At 48.0% G+C, this 27,377-nt stretch overlaps 1 protein-coding gene across 1 annotated transcript in view; it reads right to left on the bottom strand.

Annotated features, from left to right (window-relative positions):
* GRM7 (glutamate metabotropic receptor 7) overlaps window positions 1-25,381 on the bottom strand; it is a 247,709-nt gene extending 222,328 nt beyond the window's left edge. The window contains exon 1 of the mRNA XM_062008216.1: window positions 24,872-25,381. Within this exon, the coding sequence (XP_061864200.1) occupies window positions 24,872-25,381 (510 nt within the window). The remainder of the gene's footprint in view (window positions 1-24,871) is intronic.
* Between the last annotated feature and the right edge of the window lie 1,996 nt (window positions 25,382-27,377).

Genomic DNA, 27,377 nt, shown 5'->3' with positions numbered 1-27,377 from the left:
TCAGGCAGCTTTGGTACAAACTGTAAGCTACTAATGCAAAACACAGGCCATAATACTCAGCCAGGCGGAGTAAAATTCAAGCCAAAGGGGTCCATCCCCTTCTTTCTGTAGCTCAGTTTGAAGTCTGAATGCGCATCCCACTCAGTGCTGAGGCTGTGCTACTGTCTGTCAGCGAGGTCTGTTGAACGTTGCAGCCCTGACTCCCCAGCAGCTCCTGGTGCTGCATTATTAATGTGTTAATAATGATAAAAAAAGGCTGCGTGGGTTTCTTTTTCATATATACTTGCTGCTCTTTTCCAGTCACCAAGTAACATTTGTCTCAGAAGTGACTTTTGACTGGATGCACATGTGTGACCCAGGCCCTGCTGGAGCCCCCGTTGCAGGGTGTGAACAGGTCCATGCCCTGTTTCGCTGCAAGCACAGATTTGTTTATATGGACTCTACAAGGGTTTGCAATCAATTCACACTGGCACAAAGTTACTCAAAGATGAGTCAGAAAGAAAAACAGTGCCCAATAGATTAAATCAGCCATTGTGAAACCCAATCTGTTCCAAAACCATTGACACAACTGTCTGAGGAGGCTGCCAAAGTGGCAGATGTTGCTGAAGCTACCACCGCGACGTAGCATCTGGATTGGGTGCTTGTTACTTAAATGAAAAGCAAATCACAACAGTGGAGGGTTTCAAGTGACCAGGGAAGCTCCTGCTCACTGCAGGTCTCTCCTGTTAACCCAGCACTGTTCCAGGAGCATGGGAATCTGGTCAGGGGCATGACAGACCAGTTAATTCTGTGTTCTCCCAGCAGATATTGGTACAACTTGAGTGCAAACTTCATAGTTTGCCACTAAGCACTAACATGACCTTAGTTATTAAAATGCATTGCATTTTACATGGCTTCCAACTGAAAAAATGGCTGTGCTTGAATTTAATTGCTGACTTTAAACTTGCTCTACAAGCCTCTTCTTCCACACCACAGCTGCACGTAAATTATATGTTAAAAAACCCCAGTAGTTTCCCTGTTCCAAAGCACACCTTTCCATCACTGGATTGCCAGGCACCTGGGATGGGTTAGGGGAGCCAGCCACCATCTTTCCCATTTCACAGTAAACAAAGCTAAAAAAAGAAATAGAGGAGGAACTGTCTGGCACGTCCCACTTCCCCAGTGACAACATCTGATGGGAAAAGAATGGACTCTGGCAGTACATTTTGTCAAGGTTACAAACAAGACCTCCTGTAAGGAACAGAATTATAGAATTGTTTTGGTTGTTAAAGCCCTTTAAGCTCCTCAAGTCGAAGACCTCACCTCATCCTGCAAAGCCCAGCGCTACCCCATGGCCCTCAGCACCTCAGCTCCAGGGCTTTGGGATCCCTCCAGGGCTGGGCACTCCCCCAGCTCCCTGGGCAGCCTGGCACAGGGGCTGACATCCCTCTCAGGGAAACAGTTCTGCCTCAGCTCCAATCTAAATCTCTCCTGGAACAACTTGAGGCTGTTAAAAGATGTGTTTGTAGCTACAGGACCACTGTTGTGCTTCCTGGAGCTCCAGCAAGGAGATCCCAATATCCCACAGCATCACCACTGTGGGCACAGGGGCTTCCCTGGTTTGTGCAAGAGGAAAAGTCCAGCAGCCTGGGATCTGTGCCCAGCCTTGCTTGAGGGAAAGAGTAATTTCTGATTTGTGTATCTGTAAAAACAGATTAAATACTGCTTAGTCATTTTCAAAAGCAATTGGAGAAATGACCCAGAAATTAGTTGGAAAACATTACATGTATTTGCCATTGCTTCTGCTACGACAGGGGTGAAAGACACCAGGCAAGCAAAAAAGAGACTCATATCTCCCTCCTTTGTTCTCCTTCACCTCTTCACGTGAATTTCTTTCACAAGACATTAGCACTGTTTTGCAAAGCCTGAACACACAGACATATAACAGCAATTCTGCTGGGATCTGGAAGTCAACAAAACAATCTGGGGCTTGCCCACATGGCACCAATTCAAATACCAATTCTGTCCATTCAGAAGTGAAATCGCCTCAATTCAGCCTCTCAAACACACTCACTCAGAATAAGGCTGAAGGAGGCTTAATCCACTTCCAGTGTGAATTAAACTTTACCAAACTACAGCCAGACTTCCACACAAAGAACTAATGCATCTTGAATAATCTGAGGCAGAATCAATTGCTGAGCCTGCAAGTGCCTTTAGTCTGAGCCCATCCCCACTGGTACAGGCCACTTCTGTGCCAGAGACATGCCTGAGAACAGGCAGCAGTGTAAGTTTAGGTGAGAACATTTCATCCAATACAACTTAACAACGTTTTTCAATTATTTACTTTTGATGCCAACAGTCACAAGAAACTCAGCCAAGGCACCGAGTTTACACTAAAAAAGCCCCATGGTATACCCAGCTCATTTCATTTGAGCATTTCTTCACACTGTGTTATATTTCCACACAGAAAGGCCCAGTAGGAGCATATTTAATCTGAACAGCATCTTGTGAGGATTTATGATAATTGATATTTAATGGGGTAATTTTAGACTGGTGCAGCTCACTTTGAAACCTGAGAGAGCTGAAAAATCCTGCAGTGGAGGTTTTCTGTACACAAAGAAAAAAACCTGCCTTCCTGGGAAGCCAGAAAAGCCTTGAGTCTCTAGAAAACATTCAGCCACAGTCTCCTTCGAAATGGATAAAGACATCACCTTTAAGGGACAACATTACAGTAACTTTTCCTTATTGCAATGGACTGATGTGGAGAAAGGGCGAGGAACAAGAATACCAAAATACGCAGCACAAGTATGATCTGGAAAGCAAATGTGGGCACCAGAGCTGGAGAAGACACTTGGGGAGAGAGGGAGCACATCTGAGCACAGAAACAGGGATGGAATAAGAAACCTAAGTTGTATAAAAGGAGTGAGTTCATATGTGCATCCCAGCGTGGGAACTGCAATGCTCAGTAAGCCTGATCATCACACAAACCTGAGAAGCAGCAAACAAGAAGTAAACAAAACAGGGAACATTGAAATTGAGTTTTTAACTATTTTTTTTTCTCCCTCAGAGCAAGAGAAATCAGTAAATCAGATGCTACAGGTACTAGAAGCCTGAGAGACTGTTCCCCTTTGCAGAGTAACACCTCCTGAGCAGGAGCTTCTCTGTGCCCTACAATGCTCTGTGACTCCCTCACCACTGCCCTTCTTGTAAGAGGTCCACCCTGGACTCATTAGCTTAATTCTGTGTAAGGTTTTGTCCTCCCACTATCTGTAAGCCACGACATTTCTGGTCCATTTCTTCTACTTAACATATTCCTTTCATTAAAACTCTTTATTCCTGCATTCAGCTACTTGTTTCTCCAACCCCAGCATTCTGGGCAGACAACAACATTGAAAGAGCATCATTAATCCCTTTGGTTCTCCAAAACTCAGTTATATAACTGTGTCCTCAGCCACACCGTGACTGTGCCTTTTTAGCAATCATCTCCCTGCTCTCTCCAAGATTACAGTTTTCACTTTAGCCAAAAAAAAAAACCCCAAACACACAAACAACACTAAAAAACCCCTGAGCTGTCCTCATGGTTTCAATAGGGACAGACGAATTGGAACCATTCAGCTCCTTCTCCCTCTCTCCACTTCCATCTAGACAAGGAAGACCCAAGTATTTCTCTCCCTCTCACACATCCACACGTGAGCAGAGCCTCGTGTTGCAGGGGACATCCCAGATGATCACACAGCACCCACACTGGCTTCAGCTCCAATGATTCCTTCTCTTCCAAGAAGACCTCGCCACAGCCCCTGGCTCCTTGCTTTCCCCAGCTGCATGCAAAGATCACCTCAGTCTTTTCACTGCATAATGACAAGCTTTTCCCTTCTCACCAGCCTCTAACAAGGATGGTTATTTAAAACACTTTCTATTCCTTTGATTTGTACATTAGTATTCACTAGGTAGGGGGGGAAAAAACCCAAAAATAGGATTTGCTCTAATGCAGTCTCATCTTCTTGTTTATTTCTTATTATTTCCACCCTCTGTGACTATGTAGGTCAAGCAGATCAAATTAATTTCAGTGCATCTGTCCTAACACCAGTAACATGTAGGTTAAATGGCACTGATGCTGGGCTCTCTGAGTGGCAATATGGCTCCATTAGCTCCCTGAACCGGAATCAGTTCGACCCACTTATTAAACTTCAGCTTTGCAGACAGCATTTCATAATCTGCTTAGAACTGCATACCTGATCTCCTCAAAACTCTCTTGATGCTCCTAATTCCAGGCCTCTGGCACCCTCAGACAATGCAGAAGACAGACTACAACAGCAGGGTGCAGAAAACAGTCAGCATAGACAAGGAGGAGGCGACACATATGTGTTTGGCACCACTGTGTCTGCAGCTAGCACAGTTCAGGCTGGAAATCTGTCCTTTCTGCTTGAAACACATTTCCAACAATACTTGGATGATTTACTGCTAAAGGCAGCTTATCTCCAAATGTTTTCTTGGGGCAGCCTAGCCCAAAATTTGGCTGGCAAAAATGCCAGATGCTGGGGCACTTCACGCTCACCTGTCAGCTTTGGAAGTTGCCAACCCAACTTTGGGAAGTAAACCCAACCCAAGCTGGCTGACAGAGGCAGTCCCAAGCCCCTTCCCTACATTCTGGGAAGCAATAACCTGACACCACTTCTTAAGCAAGCACAAGTGGGGTTACACAAGATTTGAATCAAATCTGCTTTGAAGACAGAAAGCCCCCAAAACTTAAAGGATTCCTTCCCCTGCCCCTGCTTGGATGTACTTGAGTAAAAAACCCAGACATCTTCTGTCCCTCCCATACAAGCAGCCCCAGAAGCTCAAGGAGAACTGTGGCCACCCTCCTCCCCATCCTCGGGCAGCATCTCCTCCTCAGGGACACCCTACTGCTGCTTCCTCCTGAGAGCTCCCACTACCAGCCTGCCCATGGTCTGGGATCCTCTCCTGCAGCACATGTGGTCTTAACTCTTTGGGTAGTTGGAAAAGAAAAGCCTGCACAAGGGACAAAGGCATCCCAGACGTTCCTTTCTGGGATCACCTCCCTTCTTTTTTAACATGCTTGGAAGGAGTTCTCATCTGCCCAGCACAGCACCCGCCAGACAGACCCTTATTCATCAGGGAGAAGCCAGGAGCCAGCTGTCAGACCTGTTTACCTCTTCCCTCTGAACAGGCTGGAAATTCATTACGTGTCACACACAATCCTGTTCTATTTTTCCTCAGTGAGCACAGATTTCTCTGAATTATTGCATCATTTGCAGAAAACAAAGATATTGTTATGAAATGTGGTGGAGAAGGAGAAAGGCTTTCTGTGGATGAGTGAGAAACCCAGGACTTGATAGAACTCCCCACTCAATGGGCTCCTTGTAGGGAAGAACTCAGTGCATCACTTTTGATCAATTGTACTTTCAAGTCATTTTCCTATTTGTGGGTGACTAAGAAGACACTCGAGCTAGCAAAACAATTCATGTTTGTTTGCACAGGCAAACCCCAATTGAACAACACAGCCTTTTCTCAACTACAGTCACACATTACCAAAAGTGCATTTAAAGTCACTCTTTGGAGAAAATTCACAGCATGAACATCAAAATGCTCCTTTTGTTCCTCTTGAGTGAAAACCTTTTCCAAGGGGTGTGTGATACACTTCACGCTCCACTAAAAAAACACCTTGTACCTGAAGTTCTGTTGCTCCTACTGAGAACTGGTGATGCTGACACTCCCATTCCACTCCCAAGGCCCAAAGCAAGGTCCTAGTAAAGCTGCACAACAGTGGGGGAGAAGATGACTGACTACTGCATCGAACCCAAGTTTCCTCTGACCATCCAAGGGGTTAACACACAGGTTTTGGGGGTCTTAAGAGCCAGAAAATAACAGATGGGAATCACCAGGGAGAAATTCAGATACTTTATGGCAAGAGAGGAACTTTCTTTAAAAAGAACCTTCAACCTCTTGTCTTAAGAGCAATGGAAATGTCTCTGGAGAAGGAAGCTAAAGGGTTTTTTCCACTCAGATTATCTTCTGATGTTCCTTTCAAAGAGCACATCCTGTAAGCACAGCATATTACAATATCTGAATATCCCTCTTGCCACAACAGCAGTTGCCCCAGGTCTCTTTGGATTCTTACTCACCCGATATGGTCGCTCTTTCTCCACATGGCTCTTCATTCCTCATCCCACGATCTTCTCCTGCCACTCTCCCTTCCTCACCCTGAGCCTCTCCCATTTATCATCTCCCTCATTTGCCTCCTCATTGATTCCATCTGTGTTGCTGCCTCCTTAATTGCTTTCCATTTCCACCTGCCTTCCTCCCTCCTTGAATACCCTGGATTGCTGCTTGGGGGCATTTCTTTTCTTCCTCTCCTTTTCTTTCTTCTCTAAAAGGAATAGCATTAACTTTCTCCTATATTGACATTTTGATCCTTTCAGGTTTATATCCAATTGTATCAGAAAACAGCAGCAGGTGCTTCAGAACTATTGTTTTCACCCATTGCTACCATTTATTACCTGGCTTACTGTCAATACCTTCACCTCAGAACAAGATATCTCAGCACCCTGGGAAATCAAACCAGACTTGTCATAGGAGCATAGGAGGACATCAACCCCCACACACACACCTCCAGGGCATGAATATGGAGCCCCAGAAGCGAGGGAGGAGGAAAATAAATTGAGTGTCATTGGAGAACACCGTTCTCCCCCATGGAGCAGAGGGGGAAGGATGGCTTTGTGGCCAGGGCTCTCACAGGGACTTATGTTATCGAAGTTCACTGCACAGCTCTCATAGATTGTCTTAAAGGATCACAGGCAATTCCCTTAATCTGTTATGCCTCTCACTTTTCCATCTGCAAGAGAGAGATAATACATCTTTCCTCCAATCCCTTTGGTTTTTTTGCCTGCTTAGATGGTTAATTCTTTAGAGCAGGGATTGTCTCATTGTGTCTTTAAACAAAGCCTTGGAGAATGGTTCTGGTTAGAGTCCTTCAAGTGGATGATAAACCCACTCTGAACATCCCCACCCACAGAAAAACAAACAAACTGGCACCCAAGCAGGATTCTGCCTGTGCTTCCCAGGAGCAGGCAGCGTTCAGGTGCTTTTGTTTACCTTCCCTGCAGCCTCACAAATTGCTTTAAGAATTATTTTTGTGCTTTCTTATGACTTTAAATGGAAAACAAATGCTGACATGTTGAAGGCATATATATATATATATATATATATATATATATATCTAAAATAGTGTATTTTTTACATCTTATGTGTGTTCTGAATTTAATTTTACCCCAAAATGCTCTTAGGGGATTTCTGGAGTTATTTTAATAGCCCTAATTTTAAATCCATTTAAATGTATTTATGCACCTTTGGACCAAACTCATTCAGGCATTTATGCCACAGTAATGAATTGTATGACAGCAATGTATACACAGAAAGAAACTCTTTCCTTTTGTAGAGCACATCTTAGCAGCTATTTATGAATTCAATAGGTAAGTTCATTGGCATGCAGGGAGTCAGGGGACCTTTAGCAAACTAGGACATTTGACATAGCTATTGGAGAAGATGCACTTTGAGGGAGTCTTCCCTATTTTAATGTCAGGAAATTAGAAATGCTATAATGAATTCCAGTTTTTTCCCCCCACATCTTTCATCAAAGCCTTTGGAGAAAGGTCGGTATCTAAACTCGTTGTTTTTAAATGCCTACTGCAATTTGCCTTACTGTGCTAATTGCAAGGAAAGTTCCCACAGACCAACACCAGAACAATCCTGGGGGACTCTCCTTATTCCTGATTGTCAACAAATTTCAGCTTCTGAAGGAAAAAACCCTGAGTATTTCACAGGCATTATAATGAGGATGATGGTCACAGTAAGTATTATGTAAAGTGTTTACATTTCATGCTTTCTCTGAACTGGGAGCTCCCTGAAGTCTAGGGTAGCCTCAATATGTTGAAATGAATTCTTCACTTATTTTACATTGTCAAGCTATTCCTCTATTTTCTTATTTTAGACAAAACTCTTTGCTGAATTCGACCCACATTTCACAAAGGTTTCAGTCCAGTGCCCCTGCTTTTCTTGCTGCAGTGACTTCCAGCTGAACGAGCTCACTCACATCCCAGCGTTTAATCTCTTTCCTGCTTATTCAGATTCCATCCCAGAGCCAAGAAATAGGGCGCTGTTGCTGTCCTGGGGATGTTTGATGGCTATGAATAACAATTAGCATCCCATCTCCAGGAGAGCTGATTTTTACAGCTTCATGATACTCCAGCTGAGCTGGTGGGGCAGGATGTGGTTCCATAGAGGTGATGCAGTGGCTACATCATCAGATGCTCCAGCACCAGCTGCCCTGCCTGTATTAACCAGGTAAAGCCAGAGGAAAGCAGCCACACTTACCTGGCTGAAATCACTGAGCTATTGCAGTTTAGGAGAATGAGCAGTGCCAGTAGCATCTACCCAGCCCGTCCTTATTAAACAACATGGAGAGAGTGAGAGGTCTGACCTGCTCTGCCTGGGAAGCATTTCTCACTCCCCACCCAAAAGGGATCAGTGTGTACTTCCTAGAAAGAAAATCCACCTCCAGGTCGTTTGAAAGCATCTCCTTCCATGTCACTACCAAAGCACTTCAGCCCTGTTGGGATCCTGTAGCAGCCATGAGAGGTTAAGAGAAGATTTCTTCTGATTTCCAGGAAGTCAGAATCAATCTGGAAAGTAACTGAAAGTCCCTGGAAAGTAACTACCAGATATTTGATCTACATTTCAAAGTTGGGTTCAATCTTCTCTAGTTACACTTGCAAAACCCCTGGCTATCCAATTCAGACAAAGCAGTAAAGCTGCACTTCCAATGATTTTAATGCAATTAACCTTCAAAAGTCACTTTTACAAACAGAGCAGAGTTATCTGGATTTAAGTTTCAGTTCTTGCACAAAGAGCAGGGAACAGGTTCCTCCCCATTATTCAATTTGGCAATGATAATAAAAACCTCCTTGACAACTATAACAAAAAGACTCTGATAAAGCCTGAAACCTTCTTGATAATGAAATATACAATTTCCCTGTTTGAAGCACAATTCCCCAGAGAACACTTTTTACCAGATATAGGAGAAACTGTTGCTTTAAAACTGTTAATGTAAAGGACTGTGTTTGAGCAGAGTGTGTGAAAACCCAGACCTTAGGAAAAGCCAGAGGAAAACTAGTGGGTGGGGAGACCAGACAACTTAAATGCAGTGTCTCATTAGGACAATTACAGGAGTCAATAAAAACTGGCAAAACTGAAAAAAGACTCACTAGGCTGCTTGGTTCAATTTATCTCAGAGGCAGAGAGGTCAGCAAGAGCCTGTAGTCATCTCCTTTGATTCCCGGGGTGTGGATGTAACTGCCTTTCTTCTCTCGCCATCTAAGTACACCTCTCCTTGCCTGCTGACAGCCACTCACCAGCCCCTGGCTTTGTCAAAGAAGTCTATAATCATGTATCTATAATGTACTTTTAACAACATTAATTAAGAGCAGATAAACTGTCATGTAAGAAACAGTAACATGCATTAATTAAGGTTAGTCCAACTCTTACTCAATTCAAGCCTTAATCTTCCAGGTTTTCTCATCAATACCTTATCATCCTCATGCCAGAGAGGAATTAATGCACTGAGAGGATGTCAACTATTTGAAGAGGATCAAGCACTTGGGATGCCAAAATAACCAAGTGCTGGATTAGTGAACTAAATATGAGAGAGAGAGAGTCGAAAAGTGGAAACCCATGGAAGCGACAGGTCCACATGGCTCCCCAGCTGGGGTCACACACCTGAATTACCCTCAGGCTTACACACCATGTGAGCACCATTGTAATCCAATTGCAACAGCTTTTTGTACTGGTGAGTACTTTTAAACTGGAAAGCATGCCTCCTCTTTATGTTTAACACCTACCTTTAACTTGTCAAAGCAACAAAATCCACCAAGTCAAAATTTAACAGTTGCTTATAAACACTTGCTTTCAAGTTTAGGCTCCTTCCCATACTGGAGAAAACCTTGAGAGTTGTCCTGAGCATCTTCTGGCACATTTAGATCTTTGCAATTTTCCTGCCTTTGCCACTGTGCCTGCAGGACTTTTCAATGCTCCTAGCTTCAGTAGCCAGGAGTGACTGTCAAGAACCTACACTTCCACTCAAATAACTGTAATTAATTCAAACAATTAAAACTTCACAGTGTTTCTGAGTTTTCAGCCTTTTGGGGGGGGGGGCTGATGTCTGCATTTTTTTGTTAAAATCTGAAGTTTTCAGTTTTTCTGACTGGATAGGGGGCTTCTTTCCAAACCATGCCAGTCCTCCAAACCCAAAGTGGATGATCACATTTCTCCTTTTATCTAGGCGGCTTTATCTCTTGTTTTTTCCAGTGCAGTACTCCTGTCTCATCAGGACCTCCTAGATGCTCTTGGTTAGACACATTACCATCACAGCTGTGATCACTGCTCCCCAGAATAGTGTTCCTGTCAACAAGGTGTGAATTTACAGACTCACTGGGAGATACATAACCATAAAGTGCAAAGTGGGAGAAAATTTTCAACTAATTGACCTGAGAAGTTCATTTAAATACAAAGAAAAAACCCCAAAGCTCAAACATATTTGCCTTCCTGTGCTGCCCAGATGGGCTGTGGAGTCTCCTTCTCTGGAGATATTCCAGACCCACCTGGATGAGCTCCTGTGTGCCCTACTCTAGGTGGTCCTCCTCTGGCAGGGGGGTTGCACTGGATCAAGGTCCCTTCCAGCCCTTGAGATTCTGTGATTCTCTCAGGATCCATCCAAAATCTCCATGGGTTGGATTGTGACAGTGTTGTCAGTTCAAACTGACATCAGCCAGCTGGTTCTAACAGAACCCCACTAACAACCTCCTACCTTTATAGAAGCTGAGAAAGGTTTTACTTCTAACACTTAGGGATAAAGTTTCTTACACAAAAGTTAAAGATATCATTGATTTGTGCTGCCAAAAAAAAATGGCATTAATCCTCATGGGTTAAGACTCTCATAGCTCTGTATTCATCCACACTGCTCCTGATTGATGCCCAAAGCTGCTTCAGACACAAATAGTAGCCAATGCAGGAACCAAACTTCATCACAACTCTGTCTACCATTATGTGAGAGCTGATGACAACACCAGCACCATCTGACCAAAATGATACTTCATTGCCAAAGTAACATGCATCATCCTCCTGATCAACTGGGATCCTCAAGCCAAGAAATGGAATGTTGAAAAGTCATCAATTTTTATCATACCTGTGATGCCTGAAGTTAAGATAAGCAGTATGCCTTAAAAGAACAACCCAAGGCAAAGTGCTTTGTGGGGTTTGCATCTGCCAGTGGGTTTGGGTTTATGAGCACACACTACACTGTAACTGTTAAGGAAAACAGACTATTTCAGAAATCTGATCTGTAATCTAGTCCCAGCAGATTTCATATGATGCAAATATTCACTAAGCAAAGCAAGTCCTATAGAGCAGCTGTGTTTTGGGGGATGATTGCCCCACCACCCCTGGCCTGGCTACCTGCAGCCCCTCACAGCAACCAGACAAGGAGAAGTTCAAGTCTGAGAGAGTTCTTTGTCCAAACTCAGAATAAAAATAAATGTGATAAGGGGAGATAGATGAGAGCAGTAACTTTGCTCCCCCCTGCAGCTAGCTGCCCTGGCTGAGCTCACAGCCCTCCACTCCTAGCACAACTCAAGGCCCATTAGGACCAATTCCCATCTGAGAGCTCTGTACCTTCAAGTCGATTTTCTACCTGGTTTCTATGTTTAAAATTGGTAGCCTTTGTAAGAGTATTTTGTCCTGTGCAGTGACAGGCTGTCATTTATTCCTGAGTATGCCCCTTCCCTGTGATAAGCAGCCTGGCTGTTTCACTAAGCACAGGAAGACATGCTGTAGGTTTCCAAGGGAGTCACTCAGTCCTGTATCATCCACTAGCCTCCAGTGTCACCAGGGGAACACCACAGGCCATGAGAAAGCACTCCCAATGCAGGAGAGCCAGAGCATCCCTAAGTTGCCCACTGGCCAACCAAAGCTGACAGGGATGTAGCCATCCCAAAGGAAACAAGGAACTGACCTTAAGGAACTGCAAGCACAGACCATGGGACAAGGATGACCCAAGAGCACCGGTGCAGTAAGAAAGCTGACCACAGACAGACAGGGTAATTAACTCTAACTTTAATTTTCACCATTGAAACACGCTTCAAGAGACCATCACCAGTTACAAACCAAACAGGTTATGAAGTTTTACAGTAAGAATCAATATAATCATTTGGTTTGCAGACACAGGCTGGGATAAAATGAAAATGGAAGCAACTGCAAACGTGCTTTATTCCCCCTTCCTGGCTTTGACAATCCCCAGCCCCTCCAAAGCCCAGGGTGCTTCCCACCCTTCCCCAGCTCACGCTGCAGCAAACCAGCACTATAGCCCAGACTCCATCTCACCTCCCAGCAAATCACAGTGGCACCAAGATATTTTCAGGATACCAGCTATAACACAAAGCATAAAACTGAGAGGTAAAGCAGCAGAAACCTCAGTGCAGTTTCTTTTCACTCAGTCACTGGCATTTTTAATTTGTCTTCATGGAGCATTTGAAAAAACTCCAATTCTCAGTCAAAAAACATGACAAAAAGATTCATGAGCAGTACAGAGTTCAATTGAGAAAGATTGTATTTCCTCCCAGCTGTGTGTTTAAGCTATACCTCATTACTTTTCCTTATATTTAATGTGTGCCATATTCACTATTATTTAAGTGCTAAGAGTTAACATACTCTTCAAGAGCAGTCAGAAAGACAAACAGAACAGTGTGCTAGTTTGGCTAGTTCAATGATACCTTTATAATGCAACAAGGAAAAAAACCCCCTTCATTTCATGAAGCCAACAGCATCTTGTCTAAAATTCACCCTGGAGTTTAGGATCAACTGTCAGAACAATTTTCCAGACTGCTTAGGAGTGAGGAACAGGGGAGGGAGGGATGAGAACAACATACATTCATTGCTAAAAAATGCAATTTGAGAAAGTGGCAAAAGGAAAGCCAAAGCAGTGTGTATAAATAAACCACTGCATAAAACTGGAGATAATCGTTTCGTGCACAGAGGCGCCGCAGGTCAGCGAGTTCACCCTGTGCAACTATTTTTGGTAACTTCTTGCAACTTTTTGCATAGTTTTCCAGGCTGAATGACAGGCCTCAGGTACTTTGCTGCCACAGCACTTCCTTGCCCCGTTCCCTGCCAGAGGAGCCCCAGATCTGCTCCAAGGTCAGGCTGCAGTGCCACAGCTGACAGCCCAGCTCTAACTCTGCACTTGGCCTCTTCACTGGGGCTGGAAAGAGTTTTGAGCTGGGATCACGTGCTGGGTTGTGATAACCAGGACAGAATTGTTCCATATGCAAATGTGACATGCAGGGTTCCAGCTCAGCATCGCTGCTCCGTCTCACACACGTGCATCTGTCACCAACGCAGCCATACAATGCACATCTGATTAAGCAGCTATTATTTCACTAACAGATGGATCTCTCAGAGAGAGCAGCAGCAGCAGCTTTGCTTGTCTTGAGCAGGACATTTTGTAGAAGAGTTATCAGCCTCATTCCTTAGTGCTTTTGTGCTTAGAGGGATCTATTTGCTTCTCACACTTAAGAAGACTCGTCCTGAGAAAATAAAGCCCAGGCTCTGGAGGCTTCTTCAGGAGCAGTTTGACTCTAGAAAAATACATTTATCTCAGGTGGGGGGAAAAAAATATGACTTCTTTCTTTTCTTCATGGATTTAATGCCCTTCATAGCCTCCCATATCACAAAAACCCATCCACAGAGAGGTAAAGCTGCCTTTCCATGGCCTTCAGCACCTCTGCTCTGCAGCCCTGGGCAGCATCCGCCTGGTCCCACGCTGGGATGTGTCTCCCTGTCTTACGGACTCACTCCAGCAGCATTCCTGGGCATCCTCCATCAAGACTGAAGAAGTAATTTCTCCATTTCCACATAGTAGCTAACAAAGTGGAAACAAGCTGTAATTCCCTGAGGACTTGTGCCATCATGGTTGCTGCAGGCAGATGGAAAATTATTTGTGTCAACTTCCCAAATCCCACAGAGCACACAAATCCCTTTGCCTAGGTCACTAACACCCTGCTACAGGAGTTGTTTTCAAGCACTGTTAACAGGCAGGGAGCTCCCACTTGCCACAGACTTGCTGGGGAATCAAGGCCTTTCCTAACTTTGCAAATGCTTCACTGTAGTAATGGTACACCCACCTGGAAAAGACAATTTCCTTTGCATCACTGACACTGAGATTTTCTCTCCTGCTGTCAGATAGAAAAACGACAAAACCACAAAGTCACTTAATTAATTTTTATTGTCAATATCATGTCTGTGCATTCAAGGAGGTACCACAAAATCACCTTCTTCAAAAATCACTCAAATCTCTATTAGGGCTGGATTTTGTTTCCATAAAAGAAACAATTTCCAGCCAAATTTGAGTTGACAGTTTCCCTTTAACTTTTGATTCATTCCTGCCATTCTTTTATTAAATAGGATTTGGCCTTCATCCTACCTATTATGACTTTGTCTTGATGGGATCAGCATGGAAAACAACCCTGAGCACTTAGTCCTGTCTCTCCAGCAGGAAGGCACTAGCACAACTGACAGTGGTGGTGATGCTGCCTCTGCTCTCATGAGCTGTCATGACATTCAAGACAATGAGGGAACATATTAGCTTTCAGCTGTCCATTATGCTAACCAATAACTCACTGGTTTATAGTCATCTCTTCACTGTGCATTGCCCTGAGAAACAACCACACACTAAGGGCATCTCAGCACACTTGATGCCCCAAAGATCACAGAACTGGGGAATGTACCCATTTCCAAAGGGGATAAATACATAGAAAGCCACAGCCTGAGCTGGTGTAAGCTGTCAGAGCTCCACTGACATCCATTAGCCATAAACTTGGTCCACAACCATACAGAATCACTTTAAATTGAATAACCCAGCTATGCCCTCAGCCCTTGTTAACCAGGAAGAGATGGGGGTCCTCAGGGAAGCTGTGGTCCCAACACATCCTCATGTGAGTGCAGGCAGGGTGGGGAGGGTTATCCCTGGGGGTAGGGATAGAAAATGCAAGAGAAACAGACACAATAAGGAAGGCAACAATACTCCTGAGAGGCCTTTAGCAACTCCATTTCATATACAACAGAAGGACAGGAAGGTGAGGAGGCAGCCCAGGTTGTTCTGGCTGCATCAGCAGAAATGCAGGGCCTGGACTTTGAGGTGTTATGGGGAGAGCAGCAGCAGCAAGGATTGGACAGAGCCAGAGCACGTGTCACAGCACAGGAGAGGTGGTTATGGACCCAAGTGTCAAAGAAAATTCAAATGCTGAAGGCTGGGGACTGGGCAATCAATGGAGAATGTAACACAGTGAATACTAAACTCTGTCCTTGAGATCCACAAGATACAGGCTGATACGTGGGAGTCAATCAAGTTGCCTCTGATTTTTAGTTTTAAGGTGGAAATTCGGTACTGAGATACATGGGATACACTGTCAGGATTCAGGATGGGCACTAGAGATCAGTCACACATCTGCAGCCAGCTGAGCTCATCCTGAAAACTAAAAAGACACTCTTTGTTCCACTTTTAGACCAGAGAAGATGTGCTTCTGCCTGTCCTTGGTGTTTCAAGAGTGTTACATGGGGTCTTGTATTACTGGGCTTAAACTTGAGTGGTCTCTGCTATCACAACTGAAAACAAAAATGCTGATGAAGCTGACCACCCACCTTGTGTTTACCAAACAGAGGGACTGAGGAAGCAGCAAACACCTGGCTCTCCCAGGATAAGGGGCCATACTGACAGCAAAGAGGGAATTTGCCATCAGGCTTTTCGTTGGTGTAGTCAAGCTCCCTCAGGCAGCAGCAGAACTTTTGGTAACTTGCCTGTGTTTAGATACCTGAAAACAAATTTGCATTCAGAAAGAGCACAGATTTCTAGATGGATTGCAAAAGTGAACTCAATCTTAGCAGCATTCTGACAGCCCATCAGGCAGTGGTGGGTGCCACAGTGTGCACAAACCAGAGTGCCTCCCCCCAAAAGGCTCTGAGCTCTCAGCACCATCAGGGCAGCTTTGGCAAAACCAGCACCTCTGCATCTCACAATTTGCATTTCATCTGTGATCTCACAATAAGGAGCTCATTTGTTGCTATTGCTGGAAATAGAAGCCTGCTGCAGCTCTTGAAGCCCAAATCCTCCCTTCTCAGAGAAGAAAAATTGCCTGCTGTCCCGCTCCTCTTGCTGTATTGAACGTGCCAACAGCTGGAGATCCTGCAAAGATGGAAATTCCTCCCGTGTCGCCAAGTGCTGCAAGAGGTTTACAAAGCAATTGCACTCAGCTTCTACTGTGTGCAGAAATACCATGCATATAATTATGAGGCTGGATTTAATGACATTGAAACAAATCTCCATTCTGATGAATGCATAATTACTGTTATTAAAATATTTATGAAATAATAAATTTATTAGAAAATCTTGTGCATGTGAGCTGGCAGAATGTGCTTCACTCACATTCTGAAATGGCAGCAGGGAAAACAAACTTGCAAGGCATCAAACCTGAGCATTTCCATCAGAGACCATGTAGGCACAAAGGTCTCCTGAGATGCTGAACCCTCAGCCCTCTCCATCAAAGATACTGAGCAGAGAGAATTGGGATTGTATTGTTTCCTGCATTGGGGAAATGTTGAGTTCTCTAAACAAGGGCTACTGTGGAAGCAGGCTTCTTGTGGGATTTTCCTTGGGCTGTTGTTTAAGACAGGTAGTCTAGACTGGAAATGCATCACTGGGACGAGGCAGGATTTAAAATACCCACCAGTAACCAGCCAGATCTCTGGAAATTTAGGCTAGGATCTCGAGCTCAAATGCAGCAGAGATGGAGTTTCACAGGTCCCAGCCGAGTGAAGGTTAATCTTGCAGATAAATCTCTCCCACAAAAGCATTCAAACGCTCTCCTGTTTGTACCCAGCTTCCAGCACGGGCAGGGGAGCAGAAGGCTTGCTTCAGGAAGATACCCACTGCACCCTGCCTTGCACTTCAGCCTCATTGCCTGCTGTGAAAGTAGAGTCAAAACAAACCCAGGGCAACTTCCAGCACAGAGGATAAATGCTGACTATTAAGAGGGAAAATAAACCCCAGTCTTTCCTGGAGGTTGTAGAATATTCTTCAGAAGAGTTTATAAAATAAGGTAGCCAGACATCTGCTGGGGACAGCCTGGCTCCATCACCACAAATCCAGAGAACAACCACTGAAGGAGTCAGTGTCAGGAGCCACAGCAATAACCTCTGCCCCCAGAAAACAGGAGGAGAGCTGCTGAGGGGCTGTAGTAGGAGGATGAGGGGATGGTACCAGGACAAAGGGATGCCTCAAACTCTCTAAGCAAGATCCCCATTCACAGCTTGCTGCCTTCTCACCAACATCAGCCAGTGCTGGAGCATCCAAAGAAAACGCTGGAAATCTGTGCTAAGAGAAGTGTGCCTTTGGATTTACAGTCCTATTTACCTATGGGCACTCTTCTATGAAAAACCAGATTGGGGCTTTTGTGTAGTATAGTCATAAATGGCTGCTATAAAAATCCCATGCAGGGGTCTGTATTCACTTTTACACCATCACTTCTACAGCTGAAATTTGGTTCATGAACAGAAAGAGTGACTTTTCCCAGCAAGCCCTGCACAGCCCCAGCAACCACAGGACATCCAACTTTTCCCCGTGCCAAGGAGGGAGCTGGGATGGCCCTTCAGCTCCCACAAAGCTGCAGCACCGGCAGGGCTGATGCTCCCTCATCCCGTGGGGCTGTATCCCTGAACCCCACCAGTCCTGCCAGGCTGTCACCTGCCTCCTGCTGTGGGCCACCAAAACGTGCAGCCTCTAACTCTCCAGCCTCTAGACAGGGATTTGTATCAACTCACCTGAGGAGAACCTGGATCACAGTCATATTTCAGGACAAGTACATCCTAAGGTTTTGGCTTTGTCAGCAGTTGTTATACCCGCAAGTGAAAAGCCAAAAACAGCTGTAAAACTGTAAGAGCAAGATCTGAGGGCATATCTACAGCAGGCAGGGGAGCACAGGGACCACACCAAAGCCAAGTCCAGATTATCTGCCGTTTGAACTGGAGGCAGCAAAGCAGCTCCAGCAAGGCACTGCCCTTGGGCTAAGGTGAGCAGCCCTGTGCCAGTTACCTGCTGACAGGGGGGTTGTCCTCTCCCTGGGAATCCTCTTGGCACTGATCTGGGCTGAACTTGACCCTGCCTGCTTCCCCTGCCAGGACAACACACTGCAGTGACCACCTCAGCTCCTTCACCCTGACCTTGACTCTCCCTTTGGTCCAACAGAGCAGCCTCTAAGGCAGAGATGAAGGTGGCAGGCACATGGCCAGCAGCCTGTCACAAAAGAAAGAGCCAGCACAGCCCTGCTGTCCATCCCCTCTGCCCTGCCAGGATCCAGAGAGCTACCCCAGCTGTTGGGGGAAGACCTGAGGCTTCTGCTGGTGGGAGAAGAGGGAGAGCTGATTCTGCAGAGCATATTCCTACCAGCACTCTTTCACCCTGCACCAGCCATACACCAACCTCTCCACATTCTTCATCGTTTCCTATCATGGTTTCTGCCCTTTCTCCACTCCCTGGGTAGGAACAGACAAGTCTGAACACAATCCATTGACTGCATTGCTGAATGCCTTTGAGGGGGCTCTGTATCACATCTTTTCTCTATTAATCACACATCATTGGTCCTTCTGAGTCCTAGAATCACAATGATGTGAGACAGACAGAATCAAAGGGCCAAACAAGGAGGAGTGTCAGCACCCTGACAGCAACAGCAGCTGAGGAGAGCAGAGCCCAGCTCTGTCCCATCCTTGCCCACCATGGCCCCACACTGGTGCTTGCTCTCCCCTTCCCAGCCTTACCCCTAGGCAAGACACTAAAAGTCAGGTCACTTATGTTTACAGCATAAATATATATAAACATATATATGTGATGTGGGGACAGGGGAGAACTTTTATACCATTCCTACATACTAATTGCTGTCACATGAAGTCTGTTCCTGACGTAGTAGGAGAGCATGGAAGAACCAGGCAAGCTCCACCAGGTAATGAGTGTCACTCCAGCAAGGTGCAAGCTGTGATGGTGACAGTGCAGGAGTGAGCAGTGGCCTGAGGCAGGGCAGGGCTCCCATATCTCAGTGGTCCATGGGTTTTTCTCAGCTAAATTGGTGATGATTCAGAACATCTCTACTGCTTCCACAAGAAGGGCTTTGTAGGACCTTGTGAATCATCAGGAATGATGAAGGCTTTGGAAATACTTGTTTTTCTTCAGATTTCTCTCTGCCTGGATACCCATTCCACCACACTAATGACCTGACTATATTGGATTCCACGCTCTCCAAACAGCCTTAATTACATGCTTCACATCTTCCAATATTATGATAAAACTCATCACAGTCCCATGTCTGGGACAGTCAGCGTTGTCACTCTTTGAGATTAATCTCAACATCACTATAAACAGAAATAACAACATCTGATATTGTGATGTAGAGTATTGTGTTGGATGTTTTTAATGCCTCCAAGCCAAACTCATTTGATATAATAAAACACAGGCTACAGTGCATGTAGTTTTAGGGTGTTAGTGTTACAGGATTCAAAACCAGATCAATATTTCTTTCATAAAAATTAATGCCTTGAAATGATCCCTCCATTTGTCATTCCAAAGAGGTCACCTTATTTCATTTCAAACAGTAAATTGGGAATTGCACAAATGCACTTGCTGAATACTTGCTTTCCCTGGAGAAGCTGATACATTCCAGCATCCCCCCTGTGCTTCTTTAAGTCAAGTTCAGCAGGATGGGGGCTCAGCAACAAGCCTTTGGCTTCAAACCCAGAACATGCACAAACAGATATCCCAGATTGCTGTGGGAAACTCAAACAAGCCAGAGGAAGGAACGATGTTTGCAAACACTTCTGCTGCAGAGTCGAGGAGCTCAGAGACACTGATCAGGTCAGCAGCACAAAACTGCTCCAAACATTTGAGAAGAATCTCTGGAAGTTATGGGATCAGGCATTCTGGGAAGCTATTCTCATACAGCCCTCATCCTCCTTCCCCATACCCATGCTGCCAAGCCAGCAGGAACAGGCACTGAAAGCCAAATCTCATTCCCTTAAGCCAGCAGCTGAGACAGAACCACAATCTCCATCACCAGCCGTGGCAGCGACGCTGCAGCTCAGCCAGCCACAGCCTGTTGCTGCAGGCAGCCACCGCCGCTTTGGCACAGAGGAAATCCTCCTCACTCTTGGAAATGCACACCCTCTTCTAAGAAAGAAGCAGCATCCAACTCAGAGCTACACTCTCACACCCTGTCCCTTGTTTCTACCAGCTTCATTGTGACTAGAGCAGAAGGCAGGATTGCAACCCTTCGTCTTTCTCACCTGCTAGGAAGATGCCCACGGGTGGACTCACAGCCAAGAGCCCCCAGGGGATATGAGGGACTTCAACTCACCCTCCTGATCTCATTGTACTCCTTTACCCCATGCTGGCCCCTAAAAGGTTCCTGGAGGTGCTTTTTACCAGCCCTAAGGGCCAGCAGAGCCACCACTGATACCAGCAAAAAAGACATTTAGCCAAGAAGGAACAATTGTTGATTGCCTATTTAAAGTTGCACCCACTGAGGACAGGCACCTGAAGCGGTAATTAGTTCATTAGGAGAGCTTGTAATGAGAAGTCTGCAGTTCTAAGGGAGCCCAAAAATGAGGTTTCCAGTATTAAAATAATAAGCCAGAAGCCAGTGTGCTGGTATTGCCCATGTGGCATGGTTCTACTCCAGAAAATATGAAATAGATGCAACAGTTGGCACCTTTTTTTTGTCAGCATAGCTACTGAACCTCATGGAGTTCCATTTGTAAAGGAAAGCTGTGACCCTGGGAGGCAGCAATATCTTTTACAATGCAAAACTAGCAGCCTAAAGACGTCTTGCCTTGAACCCCCTGATGCCTTTGGAAACAGCTTTCCAAATTGTTTCTGGTTTATTTTTAGAGTAGATATTTAATTTACAGCCAGCATGCTATTTATTGGCATGCTCTGATGGAATGGCACGTTGAAAAAGTCACTGTATTTGACATACCTGAATATTTATGCATTTCCATCTCCACAGTCCAGCACACACAACGTTACCCCTTCTGCTGCATGGAGCTGAGGCCCTGCAGAAAGGCACAGGGGGAGCACCTCTGCCCCACATAGCCCTGCTCCCCATGTCCACAGCTGACCAATCCCTCCCTGTCCACAGCCCCTGGGGGAGAGGACCTCTTGGTACAGGGGAGTGTAGTCAGAAACGGCTATTTCACACTCTCATCCCTGCTCCTGGGGAGGATAAGGTTAAATAAGGTGCAAAACCAAAGCATTCAGGCAGAGGTACCCCCAGGTCAGCCTTTCCCAAGATGACACAGCCTGTCTGCATGGTCCTCAGAAGCCACTCAAACATCCAACAAGGCTCTAGGGGGAGGGGTCTAATGCTGATGACCTTGGTGCCCAGCTGGGATGCTCCTGAACATTTGCATTGGAGTAACTCGTACACAAACTTCCTGCCAATGACACTGAACTCAGGTTCCTCCCACCCCTGCGCTTCTGCAGGGCAGCTGAATCTCTCACTAGTTGTAATTTTGGAAGAGAAATCCTCACATGCTTGGCCTGTGGAGACAGACTATCCTCAATGGCAATTCCCACCCCCACCTCCAACTCACCAACACATCCCAGAGTGACTCAGAGGGAGCATGACCTGCTCTGATTGCGCCTGAGCCCCGACAGTGTCTCTCCATCAGCAGCAACACGTCAGTCTGAGGAGGCAGAGTCAGGGTTTGAGCTGCCCTTCACTCCAACAGCAGCTATGGGACCCAATGCCATCCCCACAGCTCCACCTAAAGTCCCCCCCCCACGACTATTCCTTTCCTCTTTCATCAAAAGTGTGACTCAGAGATAAGTGGGGAGAGAGACAGAGAGGTGGAGGGAGGGACTTTTGCTTCCATCACACAGGAAAAAGCTCGAGTCTAAATGTAGATCCTTCACATGATATTTTTACAAAGGGAAGCTCCCACAAGGCATCGAACGGGAATTACTGGGACGAGCTCAAAACACAGGATCTCGCGACTGATTTCCTCCACTGATCAACCTGTTGGCATTAGCTAAAGATGCTTCCAAACCTCTGTGCCAAATTGGGAGCAGACAAGTGAGCTGCAGGGAGACATAGCAACTGCACACGCAGGGAGGAAGATGAACAACCTACATCTCACCCATCCTGGAGAGAAAGCCCCTAGTGCATCAATAGCTGGCTGAAGCCACCCCCACTGTGCTCTGTATGGGTTAGATCATCTCTCTACATTAAGGTTGGGTACCAATACTTCCAAGATATCATCAGAAACATGTAAACCCTCATAAGATTCCCTTGCAGAGGCCTTCAAAGATATTCACCTGAGATGTTAGGGAGGGGCCTCTTTGGGCATGAAAATCAGTGTTCACGAGCCATTCACCCACCCTCCCTCCGCTGCCACAGGCAGCAAGCCTACAGTGCCCCATGCTAAGCAAGCTGGCTGCAACAGCCCATGCACCTGACAAAGTATTTAGGTTAACTAGTTTCCAGTGGTTGGGTAGTTGGATGGGCTTTTTTCTTCTTCATAACTTACAGCTCCACACCCACTGCCACACAGCAGAACTCAGTCACTTAACAGGTCCAGCTCTCCTCTCAAAAGAGTTCTTTATTTCCCTCTGGCTGGGACATGTTCTGAACTGTGTTTTGAAGGAGGAGGGGACAATAGGGAACCGTTTTACTGCATGAAAAATCTGCTTAGAGAAGTCTGTAAAATACATATTGAGTAAAATGTCTCTCAGTAGGTACCACTTACTGCTTTCTGGATGACTTGGTTAAAAAGTAATTTTGAACAGATGCTTAGTCACAACACATTCCCATGCTGGGATTTATAGAAATATCTCTCCCCGCAGAAAGTGCCCAAACGTCTGATTTTCTGCAAACTCCATTACGTAATGTATCACCAAAGCTTTTGCAGGTCTGTGCCATTACACAGAAGGCTCCCGGTGCCCAGGATTTCCTTCTGAGCGAGATAACAGTAGAGAGTGCCCAGGATTTGCTCTGGAATGATGACATTCAGTAGAGACTATCTGGCTAATTTCAACCTCCTGGCCGGTGGAAGCCCACAGCAGATCAGCGCCTGCTGAACCAGTACTTGAGCAGAACTTCATCCCTGCTCATGTCCCTCCAAGCTCCTCGGCTTCCAGCTCAAGTAGAACATGAGATCATCAGTTTTGCAGCCCGGGGAGGGGTGTTTGTAACGCGAGCAGTGTGGATGTGAGCGGAGCGATGCCCGGCTCTCTCGCACGCACCAGCGGGGCTGCTCTCTCGCAAGCAGCCGCTCCACGCCGAGCCCCGCACGGCAAAGCACAAATCGCTCGGAGATTCACAACACGGCCGAGCCCAGCGGCGGCACAAGTCGCGTTTGAATTTGCCAAAAGGGGGAGGCGAGGGAAACATCACCAGATTCTGGGTGTTCTCTCGGGGGAAAGGAAGGAGAGGCGCGGGCGGGCAGCGAGAGAGCAGCGATGGGAGAAGGAGCATCGCTCCGCTCCTCCCGCCGGCGCTGGCTGCCCCGGGTACCGCCGCCCAGCTGGGGATGAGGAGCGGGGACGGCAGCCGACAGCGCTGAGTGGATTTGCCGTGAAAACCTCACAAGTTTCCAGCTGGGAAAAGCGGGGGAATCTCTCCGCCCGCTGCACAAGAATAAAAATACCATCACCAGTTTCCCTCCCCCCCAAAACCACCTTCCGCACGCGAAGGCGTACGATAGGAAGCGAAAACTCCGCTGCTCACGATGCATCTGGTGGCGGTTCTGCCTCTGTCACCGCACCCGCGATCGCTGCCGGGCCCCGCGGCTTCAGCCAGCTCCCCAGGGGGCTCCGCTGCCCCCAGCCCCCGCTCCCCCGCGGCCAGGGACCCAAGCCCCGGCTCGGCCCCGGACGGATGCCCTCTCCCGGACTCGAGGCGCCGGAGAGGGACACGGGGTGTAGTCCGGGGGATTACACAGAGGTCTCTAAGCCCCGACAGGCAGTGAGGCCGAGCCCCGGGGCCGAGAGGGGCACGATGAGGGGAGAGATGGGCAGGCGCTGCAGCGTATCTCCCCCGCACACGCACACACGGTTCCTTAATCCGCCGGCTCTGCTCATCCCTCGGAGCTAGCGAGAGCCGCCGGAGCCCAGCCAGCCGCCCCCAGCCCCCGGGACGGCCGCGCTCACTGTCTCCTCCGCCGCTTCTCTCCAATCGAGGCTCCGGGCTGGCTCCGTACTCTCCTTCGGGAGGGCAAAGGGACTCCGGCCCCGGCGAGCGGCTGGGTGCCTGGAGTTGCCCAGCTCAGACCCGTCTCTGCCAAGTGCCGCCGGGGAAAGCCCCCCATCCCGGGGAAATACCACCCACTCCCCCGCTCCCGACCCACGGGGACGGCTGTCAGCACCCTGCCCTCGCACAGCCCGTCCGCGCTGCCTTGCGCCTGCATCTCTGCCGAGCCATATTTCTCCCTAACGCAAACACATCTCCATCATCGCCTATTTTTTTTTCCTTCCCCCCCCCACCTTTCCTTCCAGATTGCTTCTTGCAAATGAGGCGATAAATCCAGAAAGTGCCATGTACCGTGGAGAACGGAGACAGGGGAGGATGCTGAAACCCAGAGGGCGGCTGGAGGGAAAAGAAGACGCTCCGAGGAGAAGCAAATGGAGCAGCTGAAGGGGCAAGGAGGGAGTTGAAAGCGGCGGGCAGAGCCCCGCAGCACGGCACAGCCCACCCGGGAAGAGGCTCCGCGACCCGCCGCGCAGCCCTACCTGGAAGAGCCGGAGGATGTTTGCCACCATTATGGACACCGAACTTCCCGACGCTCCGATCACTCCAACTACTTTTTCCGGCTTGACGAACACGGGCGGCTCCCCGTTGGTGCACCTCACGTCGGAGGTGTCCTTCTGGATGAGAGCCTGGACGAAGGTGAGGGACTGCTCCAGCGCGTAGGTGTCTCGGGAGCAGGTGTCCAGGATGCGAGCGCCCAGCGTGACATTGGGCAGCAGGTCCGGGTCGCTGTTGATCTGGTCCAGGGCGTAGAGCATCGCCTCCAGCCTGTGGATACCGTTCTCCTTCTTGATGTCCCCACAGGGCACGCCCGGGGGGCCCTTGGCGTGGACGGGGAAGAGGCCGCCCAGGGTGATGTCCCCCTCCAGACGGATGGAGTGGGGCGCGTACATCTCCTGGCCCTGGGCCGCCTCCCAGAGCAGCAACTCCAAGAGGCAGCAGGGCAACTTCAGCAGAGTCAGGAGCCGCAGGAGCCTGCCCAGCCGGACCATGGTGCCGCTCCTGCCGCCGCCGCCCGGGCGATGATGCTCCGGGCGATGCCCCGCGCTCCCGCCCGGCTTCCCCGGCGCCTTCATGCAGCCCGGAGGGGCCGGGCCGGCGGGGCGGGATGGCGGGGGAGGGGGCTCGGCCGCTCCCGCCCGCCCTGCCCGCGGCTGCCTCCGCCGCGCTCCGCGGCAGCCCGGCACTGGGGAGCCGCGCCGCGCCGCTGCCGCTTTAAATGGTGGCCGAGCCTCTCCGCCCCCCGCCCCCTCCGCCGCCCCGCCCGCCGCCGCTGCGCAGGATGCGGCCGAGCCCGGCCCGGGGATGGGGATGGAGCCGGCCGGCAGCGGACCCTCCGCCAGCACGGCCCCGGCTCCGGTGGGGGCGGTTACAGGTGTCGCCGGGGAAGGGGGGAGCCGAGGCAGCCCCGATCCCCGGGGCCGGAGCTCAGCGGCAGCGAGCGGGTACCGCCGGCGGGAGGGGGCGGCGGGCGCGGGGGTGCGCGGCTGCCCGCGGCTCGGAAGCACCCGCGGAAGGCGCCTCCGCGGGGGGAAAAACTCGCTCAGCCCCACTGGAGCATCCTCGTCCCCCTCCTGCCGCTCCCCCTCCTCCGGCGCCGTGTCTCCGCGGGCAGCGGCGCGGCCGCGCGATCGCTTCGAGGGCCGCCCGGCGCCGACAGCCGCACAAGGAAGGGCAGGAGCATTCCAGCAAAGCTATTGCATCGAAAAGCCAGTAATGATCCCGATTTTGACATAGAAAAGAGATCCTCCTCCCCGCTAAGGTGGATACCAATGGAGCCGGTGAGGAGGAGGAGGAGTTTGGATGTAACCCCATACTCCCGAAACCGAAGTAACGCAGCCGATCTCGTTCTATTTTAAGATCTCCAGGCGCGTTTTTCTTCCACACACGCAGATCTGGAGGATGCTGGAACAAACTGATGGTGTTCCCTTCATCCCAAAACTAAAGCATCCATGGAGGAGGTACCTGTTGCCAGTCCTTGCTGGCCAGCCAGTCCATGCCCTGTCACGTTTCCAGTTCAGGAGTGATGTGACATACATCTCTGATACCTGGTTTCAACCACTCCAGCACATTTTTTTTTAGGGCAATCTTTTAATTCCTCCTTCCTAAATACCTGACCAAGGATAGCTGCTGTTCAGCACATGGCCCCTAACACACCAGGCCAGCAGCACCCCACATGTGGTAGTGCACCCTGCCAAGGCCAGCTACAGCCCTCAAGTGTTAATAAGAGACAGCTACAGTGGTTGCTTAATTTCCAACACATTATATTTCAGTGCAGTCAGAGTAACACAACTGTTGTAACAGTAAAAAAAAGCCCACAGCAGCAACACCAATAGATTTCATCTGTTTCAGCCCAGCCAAATTTAATCTCACAACATGGTAATGTTGCCACGCAACTGGTCTGGCAGACACCAGTTGGGTCTGGACTGAGATGGAGCTGTCTAGGGATTAGCAACACATCTTCCAATAATTATTAAGGCATTTTAACACCTGAAAAAACTCTGTATGTTTATAATCCTTACTGTATTTTCAGCTTTTTTTCCCCCTTGTATTTTGGTTGAAGTGCTACTTGCATTTGGTAGAAGCTACTACAACCATGGTTTCCAAAGTGGTGCCATTCAAATACCACCATGACCAGAGAAGGCATGTGGATGTCCCTTGGGGAAAGGGGACGTTGGGAGAGTAGCAGCAGAGCTGGACAGACGTAGCAGATCAGAGCATTTTGCAGCAGGGCCAGGATAAAACAGGCGTGAACAGTAAAAGCAGCTGGAGTTCTCCACTAGCGATTAGAGTTTTGGTGCTTGGACCAAAATCTGTTTTTTCCATGGACTGAAAACATCATAAGAGATTATTTCACTGTAATTTGGGTACTGTGATCCAGCTTGTGCCATCACCCAGGCCTTGTGCTTATCATGATAATTCATCCCAGGATGGAAGCCATACCTCCCTGACAAACCCATCATCCTGAAAGTGGAATGTTCATGTGTG

Source organism: Colius striatus, chromosome 15 (genome assembly GCF_028858725.1).
Source record: "Colius striatus isolate bColStr4 chromosome 15, bColStr4.1.hap1, whole genome shotgun sequence".
NCBI lineage: Eukaryota > Metazoa > Chordata > Aves > Coliiformes > Coliidae > Colius > Colius striatus.
The sequence above is the reverse complement of the archived record's forward strand: the minus strand, read 5'-3'. Positions and strand labels throughout refer to the sequence as shown.